Source organism: Eptesicus fuscus, chromosome 10 (genome assembly GCF_027574615.1).
Source record: "Eptesicus fuscus isolate TK198812 chromosome 10, DD_ASM_mEF_20220401, whole genome shotgun sequence".
Classification (NCBI taxonomy): Eukaryota; Metazoa; Chordata; class Mammalia; order Chiroptera; family Vespertilionidae; genus Eptesicus; species Eptesicus fuscus.
Window position 1 is genome coordinate 34718987 of NC_072482.1, and position 15698 is coordinate 34734684.

General features: G+C 37.2%; 1 protein-coding gene and 1 non-coding gene across 3 annotated transcripts in view; one reads left to right on the forward strand and one right to left on the reverse strand.

The window, feature by feature from the left end:
• SLC17A5 (solute carrier family 17 member 5) overlaps positions 1 to 15698 on the reverse strand; it is a 68373-nt gene that overhangs the window by 13583 nt on the left and 39092 nt on the right. Inside the window, exons 7-9 of one of the 2 annotated variants that reach the window (XM_028156201.2) lie at positions 9739 to 9897; positions 4910 to 5042; positions 3779 to 3926 (exon numbers count right to left, since the gene is read on the reverse strand). In XM_028156201.2, coding sequence (XP_028012002.1) covers positions 3779 to 3926; positions 4910 to 5042; positions 9739 to 9897 — 440 coding nt within the window. The remainder of the gene's footprint in view (positions 1 to 3778; positions 3927 to 4909; positions 5043 to 9738; positions 9898 to 15698) is intronic. The other variant, XM_054722197.1, reaches the window with a different exon arrangement.
• On the forward strand, positions 2010 to 2114 carry LOC114231241 (U6 spliceosomal RNA). Its single transcript, XR_003617208.1, has one exon. It is a non-coding gene; the product is annotated as a U6 spliceosomal RNA (small nuclear RNA).

Consider the following 15698-nt stretch of genomic DNA (forward strand, 5'->3'; position numbering starts at 1 on the left):
GTTTGTGCCCGCAACCAAGGTACATGCCCTTGACTGGGACCCTTGAGTCCGCAGGCCAATGCTTTATCCACTGAGCCAAACCGGTTAGGGCAGTATTCTTCTTTTCATTTTTTTGTTAAACTCTTTCAGTTCTTAACTCACCAATATGTATACTAAGTAAACATTTCCTAGCTTATAAGGTTTACAGAATTCTTCCCTCTATTTAAATGTTTTCTTTTGACAAAAGTTTCTGCTGTATTGTAAATACTTTCAACATCTGACATTTAGTCCTGTGATTAAAACCAGAAAGTCATTCATTCAACAAATATTTACTGAGCATACTCTATATGACAGGCACTGTAAAATAAAACTTTCATGCATGACCAATCTTGGGATGTGAAAAACGATTACATTGCTAGACCAGATAAGAGATATCTTCAAAGAGGTTTTTTTAATTTATCACAATAGACTTTCCACATACAGTGTAATATTTTTATTATTCTGATTATCAGACCCTTATGCATTTAAAAATGTCATTCAGCCACTATATTCATATTAGAAAGACAAAATGCTTTATATTTGACCAGATCAAGGTAAACTTCTAGCTTTTTAAAAATAAAAATCATATAAAACTGTACAAGGATAAATTTGAAATTCAAAATTTAAACACTGCAAAGATGGTAAGAAATGTGTTTTTTTTCCACCATAATGCAGTAATTTCTGCAACAATAACCTTTATTTTAGCTTTTCTCTCTCAGGTGCTCAATTTAAAAATTGTACTTTATTCACAAGTGAGACTTTATTAAGGGTATGAAATAGAGATTCTGACAGTATAAATCTAAATTGAATTATAGGAAAGGATTCAGATGAAAAACTTAGTTTCTTATTCTAAAAGTTTAAGTCAATTTTAATTATATGGAAAACTATGAAAATAATTGACTGATGAAGGTACCACTTTCTCTGTAAAATGAGTGGCTATTTTGTAGTCAGTATATAAGCAATTATTATTCCTACAAATTTCTAATTACTAATAAAAATATTACTGTTTAAGACAAATAGTTACCACTATCAAATGAGCAACTATCAGCTTCATAATCACACAAAAGAATAAGCTCTCTAGACTTGGGCACTTTAACTTTCATTGGAATTCTGAATCTTGAAAGGACCCTTCCATTTTAGGACTGTGATTAGATTATCAAGGTATAAATTAGTGTGGTAAATTTAGATATATTATTTCCTTTCTATTCCTAATTTCAGGATATATTACATTTTCTATTTCAACTTCAATTTTATTCCTAATATAAACTTAAATAATATCCTGTAGAATTCACTATTATGCAGTTACTTTTTGTAGCTATTTAAATACATATACATGTAACTGATTTATAAACTCAGTTATTTAACCCATCAACTTCTCTAATTAAAAGTTATGGTTATAGAAATGAAGAGATAACTAAATAAGTTTCATATTTAATTTACTAGAATTAGGAAAGTATAACATTAAAAGTAATATACATTTAGCCCAGCACGTGTGACTCAGTGGTTGAGTGTCTACATATGAACCAGGAGGTCACAATTTGAATCTTGGTCAGGGCACAAGCCCAGGTTGTGGGCTCGATCCCCGGTAAGTGTCATGCAGGAGGCAGCCGATCAATGATTCTTTCATCATTGACGTTTCTATTTCTCTCTCCCTCTCCCTTCCTCTCTGAAATCAATGAAAAAAAAAAAAAAACCTTTAAAGCTGTCTTCTTTTGCTGATTTTGTGGAGAAAGATGTCACTACAATTCACTCTAAAAAGATTTACAAGTCTATACTGATAACTATAATTCTCTGAAGGCTGTAGGATAAATTTTCAAAATCCCAAAGAAAGTGAAAAAAGGTTTAAAACAAAACCTAGTAGGCGAATCAGCATATAAAAGATGTAATAGAAATAATTTGATGAAATGCAGATTTTTGTTTCTATTTGTAAATAAATCTTTGACAGTTGTTAATGCTTTATGTGATTTGTAAGTAGTAATTAAGATTTTCTTGTGCTTGCTTCTGCAGCACATATACTAAAATGGGAATGATACAGAGAAGATTAGCATGGCCCCTGTGCAAGGATGATGCAAATTTTTGAAGTGTTCCGTATTTAAAAAAAAAAAGAAAGAAAAAAAGGAAGGTTTTCGTAGGAAAGAGAATATACTTAGTAATGAAAGGATATCATCTTTGCCAAATACCATTCATCGCTAAAAGGAACCAAGGTTCCTTTGAGAAATGTCCAATTGCAAGTCAGGGAAAGTACAAGATGAAGCCAAAACATCTGGTTATTCCATCAATAAGAAAGTACTAAAAAAAAAAAAAAAAAAAAAAAAAAAAGATGGGGCATGAAAACAGGCCACAGGAGCCAGCTAAAAAGCACTCTTATTGGCCAAAACTGAGATAATGTGAACATGAAAATAAATAAGGACAATAATGGATTATAATATATGAACAAAATAAATGACTAATATTATCATTTGTACCTTGCTTTACACTGTAAATAAATTACAAATCTCTAAGCCCACACTGATCATTAATAGATAAACAAATGGAGAAGGGGAGATCTTCCTTACAACAGAGTGACGACTGATACATGTTGAGGATAGGGTTGAAATATTTTCATTTTGAAATCACCACAGAAAACCTGGTTTGGCATAGATCATCAACAGACACTAAATCTAAGGTGGTAGAAGTGAGGGGAATTTGATAAGGAGCAGGATGTTTGTATGATCTCAAAGCATCTCTCCAGAGATACATTTTCAATTGAAGGGGAGGAAAGTAATTAGTTATTGGAGAAAGTTGACAACACCTTGACTGGGTGATTAAAATTAACATCATTCGAGTCCTCTGGATGTGATTTCCTAAGAAGGTCATAGGCCAGTTATTCTGGCCAAGGATACATGATCTAAATTTAATTATAAGACGTGAGACAAATCATAGTTGAGTGTGGGCATTCCATGTATATAGATTACCATGAGCAAAGGGCCAAAGGTAGGAAAGTGTATGTGTGCATGTGTGTGTGTGTGTTGGGGATATTTTTAGAAAATTTAGAGTAGTTTAGTTTAGCTACAGCAAAGAATCTGTAGAAGATGAGGTAAGGGAGGGAGGAATACAATTATAAAGATAGGTTGGGACCATAATGTGGAGGATTTTGCATGTTGACTGAGAATTCTGTATTTGACTGAGTTACTCACCATGGCCCAGTGCAGGGCCAGGTGCTGGTACTACTGTGGTACAGAAGACAGACCTGGCCTCTGCACTCTCAGCTTATAGTCCTGGAGTTTTTACTTTTATTTCAAATAGTTTCTTGGTCCAATGCCTAACTGTTCCAGGTTTTCTTTACTTGATTCCCCACTGTTAAGGGTATATGCAGCACTGATCATACTTTCTCAGTATGATCAGCAGCAGTTATAATGTATTTTATGTAATGTTTTTATGGAAACAGTGTGTACAAAGGTGATGGTAGTTAGAAATTTAAATTTAAAAACATCTTCAAGAATTTAAAATCATCCCTAGAGTAGTCAAACTCATTGAGACAGAAAGTGGAATGGTGGTTGCCAGGAACTGTTGGGGAGGGGGAATGGGAAGTTAGTGTTTAATGGTTAGGGAGTTTCTGTTTGGGAAGATGACAAAGTTCTGGAGATGGATTTGTGGTGATGGTTGCACAACAATGGTAATGCATTTAATGCCACAGAACTGTACACTAAAAAATGTTATGTATATTTTATCACAATTACAAAATAATTTAATCACAACCAATCTTTCTATTAGTACTCACGAAGGAGCAATATCCAGGTGGTTGATGCTAAATCCAGAAGAGCAAAAGCCTCCCAGTGTTGTTGATATGGTTAAGAATGCAACAGCCAAAGAGTAATCACAACCTATAAATCCAGCAGCTACCAGGAATACTGCAGGTCCAATCATTCCTGAAGTTAAAAGGTTACAAAAAGAAAAGAAGCCCCAGCATTAATATTTGCCTGCTCTACCTTAATATAGTATAAATCTGAGATTGGATATTACTGCCACCTACTGTAGAAACATTGTATTGCCTAGAAGACTAAATTTAAATTAATAGTTTCATGAAAAAATTTGTGGAAAACATACAGGCATAATACAACCAATATAAAAGTAAAATCTCATTATGCATTGCCATTAAATCTACATGTGACCAAGACTCAGCTAAAGTTGTACAATGCTATAGAAAAGAGCAAGAAGAGAAGATGAAAAATATGGTCCCAGAGAGAGGCAATAGCTGATACAGAGTGTGATTTAAAATTTAAAGAAAATAAACTAAATAATAAACTCTTAAATAAAGTTAGAAAAACACTCCATATAGGTATTAACAACTGCAAATAATATGCATAGTTTATTCAGGCAGTTAAGCATAGAATACAAGTAAAAGAAAAGGACTTATGAGTGGGCTGCCATTTTTTTCTGTGTCTACAGCAGTGCAATCCTATCTCTGTGAGAATAGAATTGTTGTATTTGTATATACTGAAACTGCAACTGAGAAACTTATTTTTAAGTTTCAACTGAATTTAAATAGAGACATCTGCCTGGTGGTTACCATACTGAAGAGAGCAGGTCCACAGAAAGCCAAAAAAGAGAAAGGCCTCCTTTTTTTAATCTAAAGGGATTTATTTCACTTAAAGATGTGGAATAACTTTTTGAGAGTTGAAGTAAGCAAGCAGTGAAACAGGACAGCAACTTTCAGTGGTAAGTGCCCAGAGTGTTTACAGAATTATCCTACTTGGGATAATTCTGTAAACAAATACACTACATGCATTAAAATATCTGTTTTAATATGTGAACAAAATAAATGACTAATATTATCACTTGTACCTTGCTTTACACTGTAAACATAGTAAATAATTGCAAGCCAAAACAAAACCTGATTCACATCACTTACCTATAAGGCTAAAAACTTTTCGAACACATTCGGTTGAAAAATTCCATTTTGCCCTTAAATAGTCAGCAGCTTGACCAGACATGATCATACATAACCAACAGCCAAAATAAGGCACTGCAGATAAAATCCCATTCTGGAAGGAATAAGAAGATATGGAATTAATTATGATGGGAGGAAGAACACACACACACACACACACACACACACATGCACATTCACCACTCAAAAACAAAGGAAATCCATAGCAATAAACTGTTAATTTTTATATAGGTACTAAAGGTAGGCCTTCCGTCCCCTGGCTTCCCTCTGGCACCCAGGATCTGGGCTTCCCTCCGGCTGCTGGTAGGCACCCAGGACCTGGGCTTCCCTCGCAGCTCTAGCTTTGTCCAGAGGTCGTACGGAAGGACGTCTGGTCTAATTAGCATATTACCAGGTATTACTATAGATAGTAAGTAAGTTTGGTCTATAGAAGGATTTTGGGATTCAGTTCAATGCAGTCCCTAAGATCCTGTCTCAAAGGGAACCAGGGCTCACTATAGCCCAATCTGCTCAAGGCAATCTTGAATGTTATTTTGGGACTTGGGCAATAGCTTCAGTGAGAGAAGATAAGTCTTTCTATTAGACTATGGATTTTCCCCACCGAAGTTTCTGTCTTGAATGTCATTTATTTTTAAAATATTTTTATTATAAAATAAAACAGATACAGAAAACATATAAATCAAATGTATATCTTAACAAGTTATTCTTAAGTGAACACCATCTAGGTCAGGTGCCTTGTGCACTAGCACATACTTTGAGCAGAGGACAAAGGCTATGACTGAGAGACACTCTATCTTTTCCTTCTTGCTTTAAGTTATCACCTAAGAAAAATGAAAACACCAGGAGATATGAAACAGAATTAATCATAGAAATGTGTTATTTTTGTAGGATATCACAAATTCTGTCAAATGAAGAACACACACTCAGAATAAGAGAAAATTTTTCTTCTATTCATTTTTCCTGAGCATAAATCTGAGGTGCCAAGACTAAATGAAAAACAAAACACAAAAAAAACACACATACAAATGTTTTTATAAGTCTAAGAGAGATGGATACACTTGTTAGTGTTTACAAACACAAAAAAGGCAGAAAGATATTTTATCAGTGATGATTAAATCTTACAATAATTCCATTTAAGCATCATTCATGGTGCAGACCAGAAAAATTTAATATTTTAAATTAAAGTGTGCTTAAGAAAATGTTTCTTTCATCATAGTTTGTGGTTTTCTATATTCAGATGCTGTATGCTTCCAGTTCTTCTATAACTGAAAACACTTAAAAATATATATATATCTTCATTGATTTCAGAGAGGAAGGGAGAGGGAGTGAGATAGAAGCATCAATGATCAGAGAGAATCATTGATTGGCTGTCTCCTGCATGTCCCCCACCAGGGATCAAGCCTGCAACCCAGGCATGTGCCCTTGAACCGAAATGGAACCTGGGACCCTTCAGTCCGCAAGCTGATGCTCTATCCACTGAGCCAAACCAGCTAGGGCTGTACCTGAAAATTTTTGTTTCTTTCTGGTATTATGCTGTGTAATTTCCTCTTTAAATTTTATTTCATTTAGACTTCTGCATAGTGGTATTACATTTATTGTTACTTGGGGCAGAATCCTACAGATGAATAAGCTGTAGCAAGTAGAGAAATGAATTTTCAGATCTTGGTCTTGTTCCCTAATGGGATAAGGCTGATAATTCAGAGTTACTGACTTTTTCCACTTAAAGCTCCAATTTTTTTTTTTTTTTCCCTAAAGCTCCAATGTTAGCCCTAACTGGTTTGGCTCAGGGAGTTTCTGTTTGGGAAGACTGGGACCCTTGAGTCCGAAGGCTGAGCGTCAGCCTTTGGACTCAAGGGTCCCAGTCAAGGGCATGTACCTTGGTTGCGGGCACATCCCCAATAGGGGTGTGCAGGAGGCAGCTAATTAATGTTTCTCTCTCATCGATGTTTCTAACTCTCTCTCCTCTCTCTTCCTCTCTGTAAAGAATCAATAAAATATATTTTAAAAAAATGCTCCAATGTTAAAAACTCCCAACAACCTAAAACTACTAAAATCTTCAACATTTATTCATTCCATGAGTATCTTCTACAGTTATTCAGCTTTCTGTGCAAGGATAAAATTCCTTGTATTCATTTATTTAAAAAAATGATTCTAAAATATTAATATCTAAAATAGGTTAATAGATATTGCCCTGACTCTCACTGAGTTGTAAGAAATATGGACGCTAGAATTGGAAAAAACTAGGAAAAAAAGAAATGGTAGGATAACTAATGAAACTAAACTTACATGAAAAAGCAAGATTATAACAAGAGATCAAAAACTTTATAATTTGAGATAAAAAACTTTATAATTTTTAATTAATGAGAGATTGTAATTTTAAATACAAAGCTAGCCTTATCCTGAGGAAAGGCCATTTCATGAATGTAATAAGTTGATTTCTGAAGAAAAAAGTCCATGTTAAAAAGAGGCTTTTAGGGGGTCAAATATATGATGACGATGAAAACTAGGCTTTTGATGATGAGCTTACTATAGTGTATACAAATATCAAATTATAATATTGTATGCCTGAAACGTATATAATGTTATTAATCAATGTTACCTCAATAAAAAAGCTTCTATTTAAGTAGAGAATTATTGTCAAACTCTATTCACATTAAAAAAAATTTGATTCAAAAAAGAAAATGCCTTTTTAAATATGAAAATGCAAGGTAAAAGATTCTTATTTTAAATTATCTCATTATAGAACTTTAAAAATTCCATAAAAAATAAAGGCAATTAAGTGCACAGCAGTAATTACTGGCCAGCTATTGATATTTCATTCTTTCTATAGTTCTCCCAGGAACATCTCAAATAGAAACCTCAGTGGAATAATATTTAGATATGCATACACGTTCTTTGGTTGATCTCTTCCGACCCACCCACCCACCCACCTCCGCCTTCCTTTTGAGATCCCATATCTGTTCCCTTCTTCTATGTCTCTGGATCTGTTTTGTTCAACAGTTTTTCTTTTTTTTTGTTCATTATATTCCACATATGAGTGAGATCATGTGATGTTTATCTTTTTCTGACTGGCTTATTTCACTTAGCATAATACTCTCCAGGTCCCTCCATGTTGTCTCAAAATGTAAGAGATGCTTCTTTTTTACTGCTGTATTCCATGGTGTAAATGTACCACAGCTTGTTTATCCATTCATCTACTGATAGGCACTTGGGCTGTTTTCAAATCTTAGCTATTGTAAATTGTACTGCTATAAACATCAGAAAGAATATATGCTTCTTAAGTGATTTTGCCACTTAGGAATAATCAATATGCCATTGTGGGATATCTTGGGTTGGCCTGCCCTGGGCCCCAACAAGGGCTATCTTTCACTTTGTGGCTGAGTGATATTTCATTATATGAATATACTACCTTTTGTTTATCTCTTCACTAGCTGATGGACATTTGGATTATTTCCACTTTTTGGTTAGTATGAGTAATGCTGTTACGAACATTTGTGTAAATGTATTTGTGGGACATATATTTTCAATCCTCTTTATATAAACTTAGGAATGGAATTACTGGGTCATATAACTTTGTTTACATTTTTTTAGGAATTGATGAACTCTTTTCCACAGTGGCTACATCATTTTACAATCCCACCAGTAGTGTATGAAGGTTTCAGTTCCTCTACATCCTCAACACTTGTTATTTTCTGTTTGTTTTTAATTCTAATACGTGTGAAGTGGTATATGGTTATGGTTTTCATTTACATTTCCCTAATGATTTATGATGCTGAGCATCTTTACATGGGCTTATTGGCCACTTGTATATCTTTGGAGAAATGTCCATTCAAATCATTTGCTCATTTAAAAGATGGTGTTGTGTTTTCATTATTGAGTTGTAAGGGTTCTTTATATAATGCGGATACTAGACCCCTATCAGATATGTGACTTGCAAATATTTTCTCCCCTCCAGTGGGTCTGCATTCTTGATAGTGTCCTTTGATACACAAAAGTTTTTAATTTTGATGAAGTACAACTTATCTAGTTTTTTTTACTTTGATTACTTGTGCTTTTGGTGTTATATATAAGAAACTTACCCAGTCCAAGGTCACAGAGATGTATTCTTTCTAAGAGTTTTATCATTTTAACTCTTACATTGTCTTTAATTTATCCTTAATTTTGAAAGCAAAAATACCACCAATTTTCCTTACACACTGTGCCTCTTTCCCTTTAGGCTTTTCCTCAGTCTCTTTAAAGGCAAAAATCCATCAATGTAAATAGAGATAATAGGAACTACCTCAACTGATGAGTTCAAAGGAACTGGCAGTTTCAGGAAGGTCCTTCTCACACAGCTTTACAACTACAGCTTCTCCGACCCTAAGTGAAGCTGCAGAGCAGCCTCTGCACAGGAACCTTGCACTTTACAACTCCTTGCCCAGCTGCCCGCAGTCCCGCTACCATCCTTTGTAGAAGTGAATGTTGGTGCCACTTTAAGTTTTAGAGTTTAAAGGAATTTGGGACATAGATCTGATATCCTGCATGTTACTAGGGATTAGTAGGACTTTATGGTTACTGGGGTTCCAGCCAAAAGATACCATGAATCAAGAGTTCACACACACTGAAAAAAGAAAGAACAACTGTGAAGCAAAAAAGACAAGTCTTTAAAATTTAGTATATTAGAGTAAAATGGAAGATAAAAATAACTGAAGTTCTCATAGATAAAAACAAATTATGTGTGCAGTTCAAAATCTGTACTTTATATAAGAAGCATAAATGGTGTGTTTTCATTATTGATTATATTTTCTTACCTCTTGAACATTGAACCTTAAGATCTCCTTCATATAAGTAGGCAATAAAGTCAACAAGGTATAAAAAGTCCAGTTATAAGAAAAGTGTGCAACGACAATGGCCCAAAGAGGCAAGGATTTTAGCATGGATTTCCATGGTACTGACTTCTGTGAAGAAAGCTGAAAAAACAAACAACCAGGCGCATTTAGGATAAGCTACAGCTATGTTGATATCTGTACTTATTAGCCAAAATCCCAACTAGAACACATTATCAGCCTTGATTAGTAAATCCCAGATTTTAATTTTAATTTTTTTATTTTATTTATTTAAAAAAATATATTTTATTGATTTTTTTACAGAGAGGAAAGGGAGAGGGAGAGAGAGTGAGAAACATAGATGAGAGAGAAACATCGATCAGCTGCCTCCTGCACGCCCCCCACTGGGGATGTGCCCACAACCAAGGTACATGCCCTTGACCGGGATCGAACCCGGGACCCTTCAGTCCACAGGCCAATGCTCTATCCACTCAGCCAGACCAGTTTAGGCAAATTCCAGATTTTTAAACAAACTCTTTAAAAATATTATACAGTAACTAGAGGCCCGGTGCATGAAATTCGTGCACGAGATGTGTGTGTACCTCAGCCCAGCCTGCACCATCTCCAACCTGGGACCCCTTGAGGGATGTCTGACTGCCCATTTAGGCCCGATCCCGGTAGGGGATCCCATTTAGGATTGGGCCTAAATGGGCAGTCAGACATTCCTCTCACAATCCAGGACTGCTGGCTCCCAACTGCTCGCCTGCCTGCCTTCCTGATTACCCCATAACCACTCCCCTGCCAGCCTGATTTTCCCTAACTGCCCTCCCCTGCAGGACTGGTCACCCCTAATTGCCCTCCCTGCAGGCCTGGTCACCCCTAACTGCCCTCCCCTGCAGGCCTGGTCCCCCAGAACTGCCCTCCCCTGCAGGCCTGGTCCCCCGCCCAACTGCTCTCCCTTGCAGGCCTGGGTCCCCCCCAACAACTGCCCTTCCCTGCAGGCCTGGTCGCCCCCAACTTTCCTCCTCTGCTGGTCTGGTCACCCCTAACTGCCCTCCATTGCAGGCTTGATCGCCCCCAACTGCCCTCCCTTGCAGGTCTAGTCCCTCCCACTGCCCTCACCTGCTGGCCATCTTGTGGTGGCCATCTTCTGTCCACATGGGGGCAGCCATCTTGTGTTGGAATGATGGTCAATTTGCATATTACTTTTATTAGATAGGATAGAGGCCTGGTGCATGGGTGGGGGCCAGCTGGTTTGCCCTGAAGGGTGTCCCGGATCGGGGGGGGGGGTTCCCTTGGGGCATGGGGCGGCCTGAGCGAGGGGCCCGTGGTGGTTTGCAGGCCGGCCACGCCCCCCAGCAACCCAAGTGGAGGCCCTGGTATCTGGGACTTATTTATCTTCTATAATTAAAACTTTGTAGCCTTGAGCAGAGGCCAGGGCAGGTGGGAAGTTTGGCTTCCTCCATCACCAGGGGCAACCCAAGCCTCCTGCTCTCTCCAGCTCTGTGGCTGCCGCCATTTTTGTTGGGATTTATTTATCTTATATAATTGAAACTTTGTAGCCTTGAGTGGAGGCCAGGGCCAGCCAGGGTGGGCGGGAAGCTTGGCTTCCTCTATCGCTGGGGGCAACCCCAGCTCCAGCTCTGTGGCTGCTGCCATATTTGTTGGGTTAATTTGCATACTCACTCCTGATTGGCTTGTGTGTGTAGCGGAGGTATGGTCAATTTGCATGTTTCTCTTTTATTAGATAGAATAGAGTCCATTTTCAGATTAGAAGAAAAATTGAAATGTAATTAGTGTGATAATGTCAACTCCAAACATTCCCTTTGAATGGCAGAAGTCACCTATAGTTATAGAGATAAAAGAGGTCTGCAACCTCCCCATCCACCCCTATTGCTTAAAAAGCTCAGAGACAAGAGGAAGGACAAGATCAGTCTAGAGATTTTAGAATTTAAAGGAATTGGAACATAGATTTTTTTTTTTATATGGCTTTGAAACCCACAAAGGAAATGAATCACACTTCTGTGTTGAAAGGTACATGTTTAAATGTATCTGATCTCTGGAAACTAAATATATTCTGAATAATGTACCCCCCTCCCAGAAACAGAAACTTTAGTGTGAAATATGTAATAATCTTAAGATTCCTGATGCATGTACTTGCATGTAGTGATGTTTTAATTAATTAATTAATTTATAAAATATATTTTTGTTGTTTTCAGAGAGGAAGGGAGAGGGAGAGAAAGATAGAAACATCAATGATGAGAGAGAATCATTGATCGGCTGCCCCCTGCACACCCTCTATTGGGGATCGAGCCCACACCCAGTCAAGTGCCCTGATTGGGAATTGAACCATGACCTCCTGGGCTATTTTAATTTTTTTTTTGAGAGAGAAAGAGAAGCATCCATTAGTTGCCTCCCATACATGCCCCGACCAGGGATCAAACCCACAATCTGACCAGGAACGGAAACCACCACCTTTTGGTGTACAGGAAGATGCTCCAACCAACTGAGCCACACTGGCCAGGGCTTAACAGTATTGTTTTAGAAGAATATATGGCTCTGATAATAGCATTCCAACAGTATTTAGGCATAATCTCATTTGTACAAATGAAGCAAAAATGAAGCAAATTTAGCCATACTAGCATATTTTCACAGCCTATAAATATCAACTGAGTTTTTGATAATCTGATGTTTTTTTGAGAACCACCTAACCAAGACCAGCTATAAGTGGAGAGTGAAATCAGCAAGATGGCCAAATAAGATATCCTAGACTCATTTGGCATCCATCCATAGACAAAAGTGCCTTTGTGGGAGCTGTGGGATCCAGCACCATGTGCCAAGGGACCTGTGAGGAGCCTCACACACCTGTGCATTGGGTAAAACCAATACAAATCATGGTCCTGGCAACAAACCCTAAAGGCAGTTGTGAACCAGCTCCAGCCCCTTTTGGCTGAGGTCTGGGAGCCCGTGGAGAATACTGACTTAGACAATCAGCCACAGAGAAATCCTGCCATTTGCAACATGACTAGACCCTGAGGGTGTTTCAGACAGAGAAATACAAATACTCTATGATATAACACATGTGGAATGGTAGTTGCTAGGGGCTGAGGGAGAAGTGTTGGTCAAAGGGTACAAATTTCTAATTATAAGATGAATTAGTTCTGGGAATCTAATGTACAGCATGGTGATGAAAGTTAATAATACCGTATTATATACTTGAAAGATGCTAAGACAGTAGATCTTAAATGTTCTCTCCACAAAAAGGAACATTTTGCCTTTTGGGGAGAATGGAGGTTTAAAAAGAATATGATATGCACATATTACAGCTTAATGTTAATTTGTAAACTGGGTACAAAAGTCTTTTCTCCCAATAAGAATTATGAGATCAATTTACAGCATTTTCACATTATACTTTCTGTTTCAGGGAAGAAAAATCTTCATTTATAAAAGCATTCAAGTTAAAGAGGAATTTTTAAATGTTACTAGGAGAAACCATCCAAGTATCCAGCAGACACTAAAAAAAAATCCTTCAAGGTTTTAAGGTAGTGCTGTCTAGTAGAATTTTCTACAACAATGGAAATATTCTATATCTGCATTTCTCAGTGTGGTAACCAGTAGTCACATGTGGCTATTAAGCCCTTGCATTTTGCCCTAACACAACACAGGAACCAAATTTTTAATTAAGTTAGTTTAAATAAAAATTTAATAGCCACATGGGCTTGTGACTACCATAATGGATGACACAGATTTAAGGTAAGACCTTAATGAAGTACAAAACAGTTTTTTTCTGATATTCTAGATCTAGAAATTATTCTCATGCTATTGGTTCTGAAATATTACTGTTAGAGAAGACTTGTCAATCAAACAGTGTCCACACACACATTCTCTATGGCTTCATTAACCTACATATTGGCAAAAACATGAGAGCTCTATATTATTCTGAAATGCCACTGGTGATAAATGAAAATACACTGGGAAGGAAAATTTTAAATTGCTCAGATCATCTTCCCAGCCAACATTTTGAAAGCAAATTTTCTTTGATATTTGAATGATAATGGAATTTCTGATGAAACAATCAGCGAGGTCTGGAATCTTACATGGGGAATATAATTGCTAATTTGCTTTCCTGTCAAGTACACCTGAACACAGAGATAGTTGTACTTAATGGGTATGGCCACTACCAGCCCATGGAAGTTTGAGGATACATAATCCCCTACACAAAGAAATTCACTCTCTTGGTTCCCCTTGTGACTCTTGGTGCACTTGGCTCGTGACTTGTGATTCTTGGCTTCCTTGTGTTGCCTGTATGGCCCACAGCCATGCGGACCCCACATGCACTGGACTGCAAGAAGGCAGTGGGAAACACAAGCTAAACTACCCTGATGTGGGACTGGACCTGCTCCAACATGGAAAGGAAACTCTGGACACTGCCTCTGCTTCCAGCTCTACTGAAATCCCAGCTACACTTCTTCTATGGCTGGACTAAAGGAAATGGGACTTTGGAAACCCAAGGATATAATTCCATAGAAATAAAGCTTTCTACTATGTCTCATCATCCCGTGTGAGTCTCAGAAAATTCCTTTTCTCAAGAATCCTACTCCCAGCAGTAACTGGGGAAGAGAAGGCACATACTGTTCTGATAACTACAAAAAAAATTGTTGTAAAATGTGTTAATTTTCTAGACTACATGAAAGGTAAGGCCATCAACAAATACTTGAGTATCTTCTATGTGCAACTTCACAAAAAACGTTTTCCTGTCAAAAGCAAGCAACAACAAATTGATTTAGAAAAAGTTGCATGCAATAGATGTTCTTAATTTATAGCAACTAACTATTCAAACCAAGGCCCCCATTTACTTAATAATGTTGCCAAATTGTATACTCTTTCTTAAAGATATAAAGGAAAAGCAAAAACAGTTATAAAACATGCTGTTCTCAAGAATTAAGTAAAGAAAAGAAAAAACCAATACGAGATCTCTAGGAAAGTAAACCTCTATGGGTGAAGTGGTAATGTCTTTTTATAATTTATTAAAAAGAGATCTTTAAAACAGAGATGTTGATGATCTTAAAGCATTCACTAGGAAAGAGCTCACTAGTTATGAGCTGGCCTTGGGAGTACACGTGTAGAGTGCCCTGAAGATTTTATTGCTCTTTTTGTAACAATTTCTAAATCAGAATTAGAACTATATATGCTGCCATACATGTAAGGTCTACCAAATGTAAGAATGAAATCACATTTCTGCCTGTAAGTATTGACTTTTTCTGAGCTTAATAAATAAGAAAGCATTCTAACTGGAACCTCGCCTATCTGGCTCAGGTCTTCTCTCCACACAGCTGTCAAGTGTTAAGTTCTCTAAAATGCAAGCCTCATTCTGTCACCAAGTTTACAAACAATTCATGGCATCCCAGTGCCTGCAAGATAAAATCTGAGCTCCTCAGTGAGACATAGGGGACCCTCTGATCTGACTTATGCCTACCTTCTGTATCTTCTGCTGCTCTTTGCTTTTTACTTTTAGCCATACCTAACTGCTGACTTCCTGAGGTATTACCCTGTCTCCTGTGCCTTCGCTGCACCATATACTTGGCCTGGAATGCCTGCACATCTCTCACTTCCCCAGTTTGTCGGGCTAACTCCAATTTCCTTTTCTAGATTGATCATATAAAGCTTTTATTAGTGAGAAAGAAAAAAGCATCCCCAGGCATCACCTGAGCTTGCCTGCTTGTAACAACTAGGTCCTGGTGTTCGACCATCGAACTTAAACAAAGCCATTCTATAAACATGATGGAATGAGACAAAAACAAGACCACTCTATAATCATGTCTGAACAGACAGAATAAGAATGCTATAAACCACAAAAAAGGAGCAAACATATCCTCTCCTGGCTAATAGCTTTAGCCCCACCTTCTAGAAAAAAATTAATTATAGAATTGCTACTAACACCCAAA